Genomic DNA, 16,887 nt, shown 5'->3' on the forward strand with positions numbered 1-16,887 from the left:
GTGTAATGTTCAGGTCTTCTAATAAACTATACACAACTTTGACACTTTTATATTTTGTAATGGGGATCGCCATCTAGTAATACCCTCCACCCGAAATTTCGTCCTTTCAGGACATTTTTAATACGAATAAGTGTACAATATGCTCATTTATTTATTCATTTATTTATTTTTAATGTTTTGACAGGGTAGCCCATTCACCAATAAGTAGTGGTCTTCCATGGGACCCTGAATAAACATGAACATATTTACACCTTTTATAACGTTTATACAGAACAGTTAACAAATAGTGCTCGTTAACAAAATAAACATATATCTTTAACCTAGTTCAACAGTAATGACAATATGAAAATAGTAATTAAGTCGAAATTATGTGAATAAGTCATTTTAATATTACAGAACATGCACGTAGTGTTAGTGTTAATGTTCTTGTTAGTGTTAGTTATATGTAGTTTAGTAGGTCAACTGTGTTTACTGAATATTTTTGTTGTGTACTTATCCGCAATGCCACTTATTTGACAATTTTTGTAACAGGAAGAACTAGATAACACATATACCAAATATCAACACTTCAGAACACTAGAGGATATGCAACTACATGTTGTTATGTGTTGCAAAAATTGTATAATCTTCTTTCTATCAATTATTTCAACGAGTCCTGTGCAGGTGGTCTATTTTTGTTATGCAACAAGGCAGAACATCTTCGTCAGAGAGTAACAACCTTCATTATGTTTCTATTACAGTCGTGCCTATTGTGATGATATTTCTGATTGTGATATTATTGACTTGCTTTCTTCTTGCTTTCGTGTTTTGGAAAAAACATCGGCAGACCAAGGGTAAATACACTCACTTTTATAACTATTCTCGTTTTGAATCGTGTATCTATGTTCTATTTGGACACATCACAGGATAAAATAGTCTGTAAGAGAGTGACCGAATGGCGGTTGGGTCGAGGTAGTGTCACGATATCATGGACATGAACTAACCAGAGAAATAGTAAACTTGTTTGGGCTAACCATTTTGTCACGTTCCTCCGATTCACCATACTTCTATTCCTAATTTTCCTCGAAAATTTGTATTTTCTAAAAACCCTTCTATAGCACCCCTTCATATCATATCCATAGCACCTCGGTAGCTACTCCAAGTGTACAAGACAATTGTACGATTCCTCAACCTATAAATAGAGTAGGGTACTCAGGCTAGCCCTTTGAAAAGTTAAACCAGGTGTAGGGCTGACAAATATATCCGACAAGTTTGCTATAACAGGAATAAATAAATACAAAACGAGCAAATATATTTTGACAATGATGAATAAGGAGATTTTCTTTACCCTTCGGAAAATTGTACTCACCTTGTCAGTTATCCTTAAACATTCACTAATCTAAATGAAAACAACATTTGGTAAGACAATGGTTTTCGGGGGGGGGGGGGGGGGGTAGGACCTCAAAATATTCATGTTTCGGGACCTCAAATTGGATGTCTATCTATACAAGCTACTTCATAAATGTATTATTTCAAATATTTAGTTTCATTTGCGCCAATCGTGTATTAATACCAGTTGTGTTTATTTATTATTGCATTACATGATTTGTCAACCCTCCAGACACAGACCCTGAGTCGATTCCTATACTGGAAAAAGAGCCAGAAAAAGGTACTGTACAAATTTACACCTATTTCATATAATGTAGAAAGCTTATAATTTACATTTTGTTATAGTTACAACTTTCAATGTTTGTACAATTACGATGGAACTTTCTTTGGTAGCATTATATGTATTCGAGTTTTGCAATGGGGTAGTACGGAAATTGTTGTGGAAGGGATATTGATTTAATGGTTGCATTGTTTCAATGAGAGAAAGAGGGAGATAACACTTGTCAAGTTCAATTTATTTCGTTGCATGTTTTTGCTCTATTGCCAAACTCACAGGGAACGTGTCCTTTTACGAAATTTGGGTACTACTTTACAACACCAATGGTATTGATATGGTTGGAATACGCCGTGCGCTAACTGAACTAGGAGTAGAAGATGTCAAGGAGAATTCAACCAAATGGCAGACTTACAGCGCTCTCTGTAAATGGAAAGACCGGACTACCTTAGGCGATCAGGCAAAGCTCATCAGAGATGCTTTCTATAAAGCCAGATATGAAGAGGCCTGGAAAATAATAGGTTAGTATTCTTAAAATTGTATGTTTCACGAACAGGTACAACACAATATTTTTCTGGCAGTCATAGTCCTCTTCATTTATCGTTAAGGAGTTTTAGAACGGAACGAGAACGGTATGAACGTCCACTGATCATGCTTGTCTATGGCAAGCCGTTATAGCATTTAATCCTAATTCGTGATATCAACAATTCAATTCCTGATATCAAGCATTACAATTGCTTTACAACAAAAAATAATTTTTTGATATCAAGAATCCAAATCCAGAAATATGAATAAATGTTAAAACGGCTTGCCAATTAACCCTTTGAGAGCGAGCCCGCGCACGGCGATTGTTTCCCCTATGTTAAGGACTCACACGATCAGTGGACGTTCACGCCGTTCTCGTCCACTCAATCTATAGTACCGTGTAAAGGAAAGTTAAACAAAATAAACTTTGTGATTTCGTATTTCATTCTAGTAATCAATGGTTATTATATATCTTAAGTTCATTACATTCCATGTTATCTTTTTGCTTTATGTGATATATTACTTTGGCCAAGTTTATCCGGAGTGAACTGAACCTAGAGGAATTTGAAATTGTATCGTTTAACAATCGAAGCACTACTAATTCGTGTTTCGTGCATGAATTCGGAATTATTTCCTTTCAGAACGAAGGTCAAAGGTGATTGAAAAAGCATCTGAAGGCACCCTGAAAAGGATATTAAGGAGCATTGATGATCAAGAACTAAGGAATAAGTTCATGAACAAGCTGATCCCCGGACGAGAAACACACAATCCAGAGACGCCAGGAAGTGTGAAAAGCATCCGCAAACAGGACATGGTGAACGAACTGAAGGAATGGAGCTCCACAACAGACAGTGAGAACCAGATGGTCTTATTAAGCCTTGCTTTGGAAGACGCAGGATGTTGTCCAATCGATAGGACATTCTTTACACGTAAGAACTTATCGAGTGTAAACGTATGATATTATGATGCTAAAATACTTGACATGAAAAGCGTTGTAACAAAACAATTTATTGAATGCCATAAAAAATGTGACGTCTCTTAAGATGACAACCAACACTTCGTTTCTTATTCATGTATAATTATACGAAATGTACTTTGTTAAGAAATAAAGCAATGTTTTTTATGGAAATATTGAGGAATGGAACATATATATTTTGTCGTTAAAATAATATTTGTTATAAATTGGATAGTTGACAAAGAAATCTTTATCATCTTCGTCGTGCAGGTACTTTGTCATTCTACGAGATCTGGTGCATGCTGCACAACACGGAGAGTACATGTTTGGATATAGCGGGGATTCGTCGTACGTTCCAGGAACTAGGCATCGATGTCGAAGGAGACCTCAGCAAACAGCGGGCATACACATTGTTCTGCAGCTGGAAGGACAATACTACCAGGGAACATCAAACTATGATACTTAGGGATTCATTAGAGAAAGCAAAGTTTGAGAGAGTTTGGGATATGAGTGGTAAATATCCTATGGCAGTATTCATGAAATATTAATGATTTTCTTTGAACTGGGCTATTAATCAAAGCAGCCGAAATGGGCGTGTATGCATTATTGTTTCAAGAGGTGATTTTCACCAAACATTAACCGAGCATGACATGTAGTAAACATTATCTTTAAAACCGAATTAATGAATCAAAAGATTGTTTACATGTGTTTCTTTTACTAAGGAGGACAAGATTTTAGCTATCCGCATGCAGTAAGGGATGATGTCGACGGTGAAAGAAAAGGGTATATTGTACGCAACATGGTCTATAATAGACAGGAACAGTGATTTTAGAATTCGTAAGAACTGCTTCTGTTTAAGAGAGCGAAGATAAGAGCCCCGTGGTATTTCCACAATGATCAAAATAAGGGGCACCTCACATTTTTATAATGGGGGATAAGTTTTGTCCAATGCGTACATAAGGCAGAAACTAAACGATTATAAAATGTAATTATCCTTTCAGAATAGGCAATATTTTCACTTGGAAGCATAGTCTGTCTGTTTCAATAAACAAAGAAATTGTTTTTCTTCAACTCATACTGTTTTCACAATCACCATTTGTGTTTAGAGTTACGTATTTAGTTATGAGGCGCACTGTATATGGAGCGCTAGGAGTCTCGAATCTGACATACGTGAGCGCTATACAAGAACTTGATATTATTATCCTTATCATAATGATCGATTATTATAGCATTCTTTCCCTTTTTACCAGAACAAAGAGCAAACACGTCTTCAAAGGTATCTGAGTACCTATGTGAAATGATCATGCGGAGCATTGATGATCATCAACTCAAGAATAGGTTCCTCAACAGGCTGATCCCTGGACGAGAAACACACAATCCAGAGACGCCAGGAAGTGTGAAAAGCATCCGCAAACAGGACATGGTGAACGAACTGAAGGAATGGAGCTCCACAACAGACAATGAGAACCAGGTGGTCTTATTAAGCATTGCGTTGGAGGAAGCAGAATGCCGTCCAGTCGATAGAACTTTCTTTACAGGTAGAATCATTACCCAATATAGCCTTAAACCCTATATATATATATTTCATGTGATTAATTTCTTTGGATAACGTTCATAGGGACTCTAATACATACTGTGCCCTTGTATATGTGTCTGAATCCCTTTGCTCGTAGTGCCTGTTATAATTATTTTATTTTTTATTTTACTTTTAATTACCCCATTACCCATGGAAAAAAAAACATTCGCTGACAGGGGTTTAACTAGAGAAGCGGGGAAAGTTAAAATAATAAATAATCTATTTTAGACATTCTTTCAAAGCTTGTGTATTTCTTTCGGTCATGGATATTGTTGGTAGAGCCATTTCCTATCTTAATGTAATTAAATAAAATATAACATATATTTTACTGTGTTGCAGGGATGAGAGTATCCTTTTTTGAGCTCTGGTCAGTGGCTTACGACGGTTCACAGGACAACATAATAAAGCTGCAAAGGTTACTTAACACCATGGGTATCAACGATGTGAACCCTACCGAATATGGGATTTATAAAGGCCTTTGTGAATGGAGGAACAAGGAACATGACGACCAGATGAACCTTCTGAGAGATGAATTATGCGCAGCCAATTTGACAGACGTATGGGAGCACATTTATGGTAAGGATGTCCTCTGTATAAATATATACTTTATCGTAACTGAGCGATTCAACAGAATAACATTCGAAAAAAAAGATTAAAGGGATCGTTTAACAATGTTAAATCTGAGATACACGGTCCTACATGTTACAAGTGTTTGTGATATGGTGTAATATTGAAGCCCTACAGAAATCGCGCTTCAAAATGATCAAGAAGTGCCTCAAAAAAGTAAAACAAAATTGAGTGACCGGTTTTACCATACTCATTTCCCCAACAGACTGTAGTGTTATGAAAACCGTTCGGCGAACGGTTTTCAAGATTTGTAATTCCAATCATTAATATCTTGATAATCAGACAGGCGATCGGTTTGTAAAAGTCATGGACTTCCTGACTGACCTAAAGGTTTATAATTATCATTGCAGCATGAGCTAAATCAAAGATTATTTCTTAATGATCTAAGACAAAGTTACCGGATCCCTCTAAAAGGGATTGGGTACCTTTGTCTCAGATTCTAAACAAAACCATTTATTAAGCTCATGCTGCAATCACAAGTATAAACATTTAAGTCAGTCAGGAATCCCATGACGTTTACGAGCCGAACGCCCTTTTGATTATAAAGATATTTATGACAGGAATTCGAAATGTCAAAAGCCGTTTTCCCAACGGTGTTTATAACATTACGATATAATGGGAAAATGAGTATGGTAAAAACGGTCACTCAAAGATGTTTACTTATTTGAGGCAACTCTGGAATAACTTACCATTTGAAGTCAGGAAATCCCCATCTCTAAATACCTTCAAATCAAAATTGAAAACACATCTTTTCAATTAACTGTGCAATTAAGCATATCAGGCGCTCGTGTAGCACAGTAGAATACATACTTAAAGTTGGATAATTTCTGCCCTCTCTAAATTAATAATTATTTTTATTATTATTACTATTATAATTATTATTATTATGTCACCATATCACACACGCTGATAACACGTATGCCCATGCATCTCAGATTTGGCATTGTGAAAAAAATTAATTGTTTGTGGGGAAAATTATAGATAACAGTAAACATAAAAATCCGAAACAGACATACTTCCCCCCCCCAAAAAAAAAAAAAAAAAAACTTAGATTTTCACAACGTAATTGTTTTGCTGAGCATTGTACATGTAAATATCAATACCCCTCGTATCTATATTTAAATATTAAATACAAAATATAAAAAAAATCATTCTTGTAAGTTTCATTTTTAACGGTGTGCAAAGGAAATAAATGCGCATATATGCCACGCTATCATCGATATTCCAATCTATTATAATGTATTTGTCATGTACAAATTCTTGGGTCATATTTAACACAATTTTCCTCAGACGACTGATTTAAATAGAAAGACAAATGTCCTTCTTATCCCCTTCCAATCCCGTTTCTGCTTGTAATACTATATCACATTGTTATACATGTGATAGTGATCTTGTGATAACTATTTAAATAAGAAATTGTGAATAGGACTATCACTGAATTACAAGTGTGTTTTTCTTCAAGGCCTTCGCGAGAAGAGGGATGCCAATGTGCCTGATGACACACTGAGTCACATCCTGTGGCATATTCAAAATCCCAGGAAGGTAGAAGACCTCCTTAGCGAATTGATTCCTGGCCGAAAGAATCATGCCGCAAACAAGACACTGCAATTCAGTCAAGTAGTGACCAAAGAATCAATCAGAGAAGCAACACAGGTACTGAGGAAATGGAGCGCTGGTCCATTTCAGCAAAATCCTTTCGTCCTGCTTAGCCTAGCTCTTGAGACAGCAGGATGCATCCCTTGGATAGAGAATGCTTTACAGGTAAACACGTATATTTGACTGTAGAAACTATGTGTAATGTTTGCCTTAACACCTGAAGTATTTTTTTAAATCCATTAATACATAGAGAAGATTGGGTCTCGTTTGATCCTGTTCAGGAATTCCGCAAGCGTCCGTTGTAACAAAGGTAGAGACTATCCCTGATTCTCCTCATAATCTAAACGGGTCTAATTTTCGCACCACGAACTCCGAGACGAACTTTGAAGGCAAACAAAGTTCAGAATTATAAAAGATTAAGGTGTTCACTATAAAGTGAGAGTTATCATATATCGCTTTCATTTTTATTATTCTCTCAACCAGTTCCTGATCATCTCAAGAAGCCTATATCTACACAGGAAGTGGAGGCGTGTGTCCATAGTCTGACTGGTAGACATTGCAGACGATTGGCAAAGGCTGCAGGAGTCTCCGATGATCAGAAGATTTCCGCAACCATAAATGAAAACACGGAATCGTTGTTTGACACCCAGTCAATGATTCGTGACTGGATCGATCGCCAACAATGCAGCCACTATGACAAGAGATGTAGACTCACTCAAGCAGTTATCGAGATTGGTCGTCATGATTTGATTAGTGAGAAGCGTTTTACCTTGACACGATTTAAAAAAAATATTTGTTATAGAAGTCCATTAGAATAAATTGGAGACATACAAGTTTTGGAAAGATTAATACGGTATTAATACTAGCGATCATTTGTAGATAAAGCGTAGATGGTCAATTATCTTTACAGTATGTGTCTCGAAATGAGTCATTCGTTTATCCATGTAATCATCATAATGAATGTGATTTCATACCTCTTTGGAAACAGAGATGAATATTAATTATTTGCATTTTAATTCCATTATTTTGCCTCATCGTACAGATTGTTTTGGAGTAAACGACCATAACCGTTCAATCGGAAAAGACCCTGGAGGATTACACCCTTATCCCCATCAGTTCAGTAAGTTGTAGGGTAGTATTTATCTGTACTCATACCTCGGAAATTGATGGATGAAGGTCCCTTAAAGTGTTTCATCCTGGTCAAAGAATGAGGCTATCTCGGTATCTTTCCGAATTTTGAAAAAATAGGCCAAACTGACAAAAATTGAAATGTATGGGGAGAGAGCTAAGTTCCGGCACATTTTGCTCAAGGCTTCATTTTGTCAAGTACACCGTGAGCTTTATAGTTGAAGTAGATTTTAGGGTAGGTTTGGATTTGGTATTCAGTTATGTAAAGTGTTAGGGCTAGGGTTAACGTTAAGTGGTTAGTGTAGGAAATTACCATGGAGCACTCTGTGTCTCAATAGCACGTGTCGTACAAGCTTGTGAGTATGGGATCCCGGAGAGCTGGTTGAACTTTTGAAGTCGGGGGGGGGGGGGGGGCGGTCGTGGCAAGAAGAACGATTGACCTCTTCCATAGCACACGATACATTCGTCTAATCTGTGTTTTTCTTCAGGTCATGAGAGTGCCTACATTGATGACATAAGAGAAATTGTGTCATTCCTTCCGAAAGAGAGAAGGGCATATTTCTGCAAACCAATGCTGATCTCCTTAAACGTAGACGGAAAAGACGAAAAACATCTTGAACCACAAGATTGGGAAAACATGATCTCGGCAACAAACACTTCATACGAGCCACTGGAAAAGCTTGCTACACGCTTCCAACTAACCTTAACAAAGGCTAATTGTCGCGGTAAGATAAACATGTGTTCTCTTACATGATTTATTTTGGAATTGACGAACAACTTTTAAAACAAATGTTCCTATTGTACACCCCAAACGATAAACTATTCTTTACTCATTCAATGTAATGATTATGCAGATTTGAGTGTGTGGGTGTGATTGTGTGTTTTGATGGTACTGAATATGAACATCCTTTGAATACAGTTCATAGAGGGAAAAGGAACCCCATACATCAAGGGTCAATTTGTCTTGGTGATTGTTGCACTTTATCATTTTGTTTTCCTTCTTATTATTTCCATTGTTAAACAGTTACCATGTCGCCGCTTTGGTTGGAAAGATTGTATGCATGATTTAATGATCTATGGTAGATGTAGAAGGTCTGAATAGACAAAGGTAAAAGATTGCTAATAAAGTTAAGATTTTCACTAAAAAAGTGGATCTAAACAAATTACGATATATTGTTTCTTTGAAATGAACAATTTTTGAAAAAATTCTCTGTAGGGTTTGAGGTAACGGATGAAGATTTGGAAATAGCAGCCGAATTCATCAATGCAGCAAACACGAAATTGCAGCCAAGTCACCATCAACATGCAACACGGATTGAAGCAAACACCGATAAAGGCAAGAATAAATACCCCCACATACACACACACACACACACACACACACTACCACCACAGAAGAGACATTGAGCAGTATGGTTAATAAGTAGGCTGTATGTATCTTGTTGGTTTCTTGGTTTTGTTTAGCCGATAATTGTATCAAATAATTTCAGTATGTATGTACATATATACTTTGAGATATCTGGCCAAGTCAGTAGTTCGTTGACTTGACTCTTAATCCAAGGGCTAAAGGTCCAAAGCCCAGCCCGGCGCTAAAGTCCTTTGCCACATTAATCCACATTTGACAGTGTTTGTTGATGACATAAATTAAATTGGACATGAATTATAGTTTAGTCACAATAGTGCATTTTAAGGGGTAACCCAAAACATATTGCATTGCAAACCTTTACACTGCAGTGATCTTTAAAATTATCCTGCAAAAAAAACAACCGTGCACATTCGATGTTGTGTTATTGGTTCGAATTTACAAAAGAAGATTAACTTAACCCACATTAAACCCATATTTACATAACCCATGGTTTAAAAATTACAAGAAATAAGCGTACCTTACCTTGCACCCATCTAATATTGGATCGCGTATCGCTTATTTTGCGTTAATTTTTAGACTATCGGTTATGTAAATGACGATTTAAACCAACGGTTAAGTTTAAACCTCCTTTGTAAATTAGGGTCATTAAGTGTTAATTGCTTTTCCGATTAGACTACTACACAACACTTGAGTAAGCCTCGAAGATATCGTCGCTGTTTTCACGAAGTGACGGTAGTAAAAAAAAAAATTACATTCACTTTGCATGACGATTTTCCTCACTACCGTCACTTTGTGAAAACAAGGACGATATACATGAAATTTCATACGGATATGATATTCATAATTTTCAAAATTAACTAGACTGAAGTTTTAAAGACCGCCCTTATTTATGAAGTGTTACACGGATTTGACGAAAACAACTTTAAATACGAACTTATTAAAAGTATCATATAGGGTAATCATATCTCTACAGCGTACAGCGGAACTCCTCACAAAACATCTACCGGAAGTGGAAACGACAATGGGGATAAGAAGGCAAGCCAAAAGCTCGAAGCTCCCGAGGATAAACAAGGTAATCATTCATTTACTTCTATCATGGACAAATTACGAATAGCCCCAAAACACTGAAACATCCCACAATACATCATAATTTCCTCATTGGGCAACTTTATTAGTAGTGTAAAAATAGACCACTTTTTGTTCAACTTAAAGTAATTACTTCTGTTTTTTTTAAATGATAATAACGATGATAAAAATGTGGTGAATGTTGAACGCGCCAAAGAAAAAGCATTCAGAATTGTTAAAAATATTTCGACAAGTTTTTGAAGGAGCTCATATTTAGCAGATCGACATCAAAACATGAAATATACATGTTAGTGATCTGTTAATCATGTTGAATTTCAAAGCTGGGTTTGTGGGGCAGGGGGCGGGCGTTATATCTGCTGATAGTAGAACGAAATAAATCAGCTAAGATCAACAGACATGTATATGGTATTCAAGGTGATACGTCAGTGACATCCTTCATTCTATTAAAATTGTTATCAATGCCCTTTTTTCAAATCGTTTTCTTTTGGTATACGTTTATACTAATTTTGTACATATACATGTTATTCCAGTTCAATTTGTATGAAGTAATTAATCTATATATATTATTCTATAGGCATCACGTTTTGTAAACATACAAATCTGGATAACCAAACTTTCCTCTTTTTTTATTATTTTTTTTTTTAGTTACCACAGTGGATGGGACTTGTCATGCCGACAGTAATGAACATTCCAGTAAAACAGATGTTGAAGGCAATAACACGCATCTTGCTGCATCAAATGAAGTATCACATCCGAAAAAAGCATCAGGTAAATTTTGAATTGCCATAATTATTTTAGTTATTTAGTGTGATATAGTTTTTTTTATTCTAAATTGACATAAATTCTCTTTAGGAAAAGTACAATATGTGTAATTTTAGCCGTGAATATAAATCAAAATAGTGACACAAGGAAAACAAAACTCGTTCTTGTCACTTTATATGTTTATAACAAATAAGAGAGTTATGTGGCACTATATCACAGTGATAATACTGATTCAACCAATGTGTAAAGTACAAAGAATATTAATTACAAATGCTTTCATAACGTTCTTACTAATTTGTTTTCGATTTGGTGCTCTAATCAGCTTTTCTTACTTCTCCCTTTAAGTTGGCCCAATGAGGTACTAAGATTAAATTTCCTTTTACATTTTAAGCAATCGATGTTTATTGTTCACTTCAGGTTTTATAAAGTTGATTTCTTCATTTATTTCCGTTTTGGAAACACTTCAGTAAAACGATATACCTCAGTATATTGACTTTCAAATAATATTTTGATGTACAGAAATATCTATATTACAAATAGAGATCTACAACGTAATTAAAGAAAATATAATCGCCATCAAGAAGAACGGTGAGAACAAAACTATACAGAAATAGGAGTTAAAAAATACTATCCCCAACAAAATTGTCGTTTAACTATGATAAACATGTGTTATTTTTTCAGAAGAGATCCATGGTAATGATGAAAACGAAGAAAACTTAAAGCAAATAGTTGGTGATTCGCCATCAAATACACCACGTTCGGTCTCGTTCATGTTGAAAAGATGGAAAAGTTTTTATCGAAAGAAGGAAACATGCCACAGTGAACTGCGAAAGTCTCTGGAAACACTTGGATTAAAAGGTATTTTACCTTAAAACACTAGTATTCAGATAGTAAAACAAAACTTGAAAAAAAAGCATTTCATGCTTCTTATAATGCATATAATCTGTCTTTCTTTCCAAAACAAACCAATGCTGTCAAGGATCGAGCTAGATGCCAATACATAATCCTGAATACTCTCGTTCTCGGTGTGTCAGTCATTCATTATTGTCTCATTCTCCCATGATTGCAGGCCTCATTAAATACGTTCCTTATTTTTCATTGAATGGATCGAATTCGCTTTGATGATGCATTTCATGTCGATAATATATTGAAGTTTAAGGTACCATTGCAATGAAATATGAATTATTCTCTGCAATTTCGTCAAATATCAACTTAGTATGGCCTCAATTCCCAAACATTAACATTAATCCTTACCTCCATAATATCAATTAAAAAAAAAAAAAACTACATTTGTTAACCTTTCGTTTGCATTTTCTGTTTAACCGATGATTACGTATGCGTGTGTATGTGTGAGTGTGTTTGTGCGTAAATTGTCTTTGCGTGCGTCTGGATATATTTTTAAAATCTGTATTTATATAAATATATCAGGAAATTGAAAATGAAAGTTTAGACCTTCTGCAACAACTATTGAAAGAACCCTCAATACATATGTAGACATGGCTGGAAATATTGTTGTCTTGTATCTTGATAGAATGCATCGTCAATGTGGCGCCTGCAAAATACCTGTATAAAGTTGAGCTACTTCGAATTGCTTTCAACTTGCTGATGAGAGATGTTCTCCCATTCATCGACGCCCTCGGGATGAACCCAAAACAAATCACCAAGTATAAAGCTTCATCACCAGAGCTGGAAAGAGGTTCATTTGGCCTTCTGCAACAACTCTGGAAAAGAACCCCCAAATCTGACACTCACCGCCGCCGCGATTTCTGCCTTGCTTTGAGAAATATTGGATACGAGGGTTTAGCGCGATCAGTCTATTTAGGTTAGACAATATTTTTCAGTGGTTTATGAATACGAATAATAATAGATAAATGTACATTGTAGTAGTATGTGTAATTGCTTCGATTCAGATGTTAACAACACAATAATCGTTGCTTTTAAGAAATGTTTTTACAGCTTTGGAAGTTTTTTTGAGAATTCTGTTTAACCAATCATGTGATTTTCCAAAACATAATTAAATATCTAACAGTAAATCCAATAATATAGTAATATAGTATTATACTATTGTATCATGGCTAGAATTCCCTTGAAGGAAGAAATGGCACTCCATGCTCGAATGACGTAAAGAGGGGACCAATCCTCTGCAATCCATTATACCCTCATTAAAGTAATGTCTAGTGCTTTCTGCTGTACACTTTTTGTTATACATTTCAATTATTATTTTCGATACATCTGTTTTCATAGTGAGGGAATGGTAGCAACTGTAATATCTTTACCATAAACGGGTGCCATTGTATCGTGTGTATATTTAGATACATCAATATCTCTCTGTAGTACGATGTATTTATATATATATATATATATATATATATATATATGTGTGTGTATGTGTATGTGTGTGTGTTGGCGATATAAATCATTTCGTATAATACAATGATCACAATATTACAATACAATGAAAAGCAGATTCGGGTTTTTGGAAATGTTTGAATTTATAGGAAACTTCTGTTATCATCATTTGTATCTTTAATTGTTATCATTGTATTATTATATGTATGTCAATATTATTATGATTATGATAATCATTTGTATTAATAATATGATCATCGTTACAATTCTGTCCCTGAATTTCCACGCATATTCAGATTATGAGCCGAGCCAGAGTGAGTTGAACTCTACAGTTTCTGTCCTATGGAATGCCGAGAGGTTGCAAATCTGTACACGTCTTGAACTGGGTGAAGATGATCAAGCAGCATGCCTCGGGACCGAGGGGCAGGTTAATCTCGTCGAGGTTGTAAGGCGATGGACACATCAGATTCGGCCCGTACCATACCACTACCGACGTGAGATAGGAACTTGCCTTCGGGCTGCAGGGAGACAGGACGTTGCTGATCAGATTTTAGCAGGTATAGAACGCCTTGATATGCATTATCGTAGGCAGTAAAAAGCATGTCATTATTTTTTACAATCATTATTACCAGACCAAGTTTACTAATAATCTTTGCATCAATTTTCATTTGTTTTAATTTCTATTTGTCTAAATTTGCTTGCACAACACACATCGAAAAAAAATCGAACTTAGAGGGATTCTTTTGAAATTATTTTCATGGAAATGAGCACTTCATGTCCAGTCTAGATATTTCTTATTCATAACTTCGCTACTGCGGATAGCTAAGCTGCTAAGTACGAGGTTTTTTGTACAAATATATCGTCTACAACTCTTTTCACCAAATGTAAGTTGATGCCTAGAATGTGAACTGAAGCCATTTTCATGTGTTATCGTAGTTATAAATCATTTAATTTTTGTTTTTAAATTCTCAACTCAACTATTAAAAGGGAATCTACGATTTTAATCTCTCACGTGGCAGTTATGCAATTCCAAGTTTGACGTTTCAAACTTCTGTTCATATACCTAAAACATAAATAATCTTAGTAATTAAACGGTAGGAAGACAGTGGCATCTTTAATAATATTATATTAATATCCCATCATAGGGAGAAAAGGAAAGATGCAAGCTGACGAAAATGTCCTCAGAAACATCTGCAGAAGATTGGAAGCTGACAAGATCAACAATCTCTGCAAATTACTAGATCTGAAAAGAGGAAAGAGCCTGGAAGAAAATATCATTTCCGTGATCAAGGGGATCAACAAGTGGATCAACGACTTTGATCCATCTTCCTGGAAGTCGAAGCTAGCAGTAACACAGCTCAAACTAAAACACCGCAAAAAGATAAACAACAATATGTTTTATCTTGGGTGTCATGAACTCGCGGAAGAGATCATGCATTTAGAAAACGGGATACTGTCCGAATAACTCCCATTGTCTTTTTAGGAAGTAAAGACCATATTCAAGCTTGGTGTGTGTAGATACACCTTTCGTATTTGATAGCCAATTTTGCCTATGATAACATATTTGATTTAACTCCATGGATAATGCTTCAATTGCATCGACCAATTAAGTATTGTTGTCATTAAATCATATTACCAGATGTTGGTCCAAAAAATTCACTGCCTTATGAAATGTGGAAAAGATGACACAAATAACCTAAGCATCTTCAGTGTTACACGAGGGATATGCTTACTAAAGTGATGGAGGTTCTTGTTATTCAAACAAGATTATTAATACGTACAGAAAGCATTAAAGCATGGGGTCAATTATATTGAAGTTGATGGTGAACAGATTATTGATAAACGAAGAATTTTAATTGTATTAAACTCTTATTCGTGTAGGCCTACAATCGGGCAAAAACGATAGCACACTTCTGATAATTTGATCACCTGCGAAATTGGTTCAACGAAATATGACGAGCACTTGAAGGGTAACTTTTAGAATTCAATCTTTTTTTACGGCCTGTTACTGACACAGATATCATTGATGTGGTTTTAAATTGTAATGAAATCAAAGTCCTGGTATTTAAATTTGTCCATTACACAAGGTGATTTCCCTGATACTATTGAAATTGCAAATGTAATTTCCGTTTTTAAAAGTGGCAATAAATCATTTTTTAAATGATTTAGAACAAGGTATTTTTCCCGATGCTACGAAAATGTTGAAGGTAATTCCAGTTTTTAAGCGTGTTATCTCGTTTAGTAAAATATTTGATCATATTTTATGTGATCAATTGACTTTTAGAAAAGGTTATAGTACTTACCATGGTCTTCTTTATTTCATTAGTAAACTAGAGAACGCTTATGAACTTAATGAATTTTTAATTGGTGTATTTTTAGACTTATCAAAAGCTTTTGATTATGTTGATCATAATATTTTGTACTAAATAACATGTGGTACATGAACACCGCCAGAGTCGGGGTGGTGGTATATGCATTATATATCGCTCTTCTTTGAACATTTCTAGAGACTGCTCTAAACAATTCTCATTCTCATCAACCGGAGTGTTGGCTCAGTCAGTAGAGCGTCCGCCTCACAACCGGGAGGTCGTGGGTTCGAACCCCGGCCGCGTCATACCAAAAGACGTTAAAAGATGAGAGTTGTTGCTACCTTGTTTGGCGTTCAACAATAAGGGGATAGAGCAACGTCGATCTGGCGCTGCTCAGTGGCTGCCGGGCTCACGATCAATTGGGCAAAAAGAATTTCCGTTTCGGTTTAATAAAATTTGGAGTGGACTATTAGGCTATTATTATTATCTTTTGAGCACATCGACGTTCTGGTCCCCGCCTCTCCTTCTGTGGTTTTTAAGACATTTGCAATGTATAGGCCGCCCCCCCCCCTCGTCTACAAACAAACTGATGTATGACAGCTTTGTGGCAGATTTTCTGACACTGTTAGAATTCGTAACCGTTGATCAGCATCACCTTGTGCTCAATGGGAGATTTCACATCCATGTTGACGACGAAACTGACAGAGATGCTAGGAAGTTCTTTGATATCTTAGACACGTTTGCTCTTCGGCAGCATGTAAAAGGAGCAACTCATCAAGCCGGTCATTCCTTAGATCTCTTGATTTCCAGAGAGGTTGATCATCCTATTGTGGCCATGGACATCGTATCAGGACTTCCTTCCGATCACTCAGCAGTCCTGACTGAGCTCAATTTTTTAAGTCCAGCAACTTCTAATAATAATCTCCCCGTCTATGTCCGTGAATCCCCAACTATTGACGCTTTTAA

At 35.8% G+C, this 16,887-nt stretch overlaps 2 protein-coding genes across 2 annotated transcripts; both read left to right on the top strand.

The window, feature by feature from the left end:
• Nucleotides 1–4,490: 4,490 nt before the first annotated feature.
• Nucleotides 4,491–11,280, top strand: LOC105445461. The gene is made up of 9 exons (XM_030978739.1): nucleotides 4,491–4,660; nucleotides 5,038–5,274; nucleotides 6,788–7,000; nucleotides 7,405–7,674; nucleotides 7,964–8,041; nucleotides 8,538–8,774; nucleotides 9,266–9,385; nucleotides 10,389–10,487; nucleotides 11,147–11,280. The coding sequence occupies exons 1-9, from the start codon at nucleotides 4,543–4,545 to the stop codon at nucleotides 11,278–11,280; spliced, it is 1,506 nt and encodes a 501-aa protein (XP_030834599.1). The 5' UTR covers nucleotides 4,491–4,542.
• A 676-nt stretch (nucleotides 11,281–11,956) lies between these two features.
• Nucleotides 11,957–16,176, top strand: LOC115921493. The gene is made up of 4 exons (XM_030978989.1): nucleotides 11,957–12,121; nucleotides 12,795–13,085; nucleotides 13,909–14,169; nucleotides 14,758–16,176. The coding sequence occupies exons 1-4, from the start codon at nucleotides 12,034–12,036 to the stop codon at nucleotides 15,075–15,077; spliced, it is 960 nt and encodes a 319-aa protein (XP_030834849.1). The 5' UTR covers nucleotides 11,957–12,033; the 3' UTR covers nucleotides 15,078–16,176.
• The last annotated feature ends 711 nt before the right edge of the window (nucleotides 16,177–16,887 follow it).

Source organism: Strongylocentrotus purpuratus, unplaced genomic scaffold (assembly GCF_000002235.5).
Source record: "Strongylocentrotus purpuratus isolate Spur 01 unplaced genomic scaffold, Spur_5.0 spur5_scaffold_1, whole genome shotgun sequence".
NCBI lineage: Eukaryota > Metazoa > Echinodermata > Echinoidea > Camarodonta > Strongylocentrotidae > Strongylocentrotus > Strongylocentrotus purpuratus.

What these genes read in the sequence shown, in the direction of transcription:
- LOC105445461 (XM_030978739.1), top strand. Translation starts at nt 4,543, where the DNA reads ATGGTGAACGAACTGAAGGAATGGAGCTCCACAACAGACAATGAGAAC. An exon ending in TGGTCGTCATGATTTGATTA is followed by an intron (nt 7,675 to 7,963) that starts GTGAGAAGCGTT and finishes CTCATCGTACAG; the next exon opens with ATTGTTTTGGAGTAAACGAC. An exon ending in TGAAGCAAACACCGATAAAG is followed by an intron (nt 9,386 to 10,388) that starts GCAAGAATAAAT and finishes ATATCTCTACAG; the next exon opens with CGTACAGCGGAACTCCTCAC.
- LOC115921493 (XM_030978989.1), top strand. Translation starts at nt 12,034, where the DNA reads ATGTTGAAAAGATGGAAAAGTTTTTATCGAAAGAAGGAAACATGCCAC. An exon ending in GGAAACACTTGGATTAAAAG is followed by an intron (nt 12,122 to 12,794) that starts GTATTTTACCTT and finishes GTATCTTGATAG; the next exon opens with AATGCATCGTCAATGTGGCG. An exon ending in AGCGCGATCAGTCTATTTAG is followed by an intron (nt 13,086 to 13,908) that starts GTTAGACAATAT and finishes ACGCATATTCAG; the next exon opens with ATTATGAGCCGAGCCAGAGT.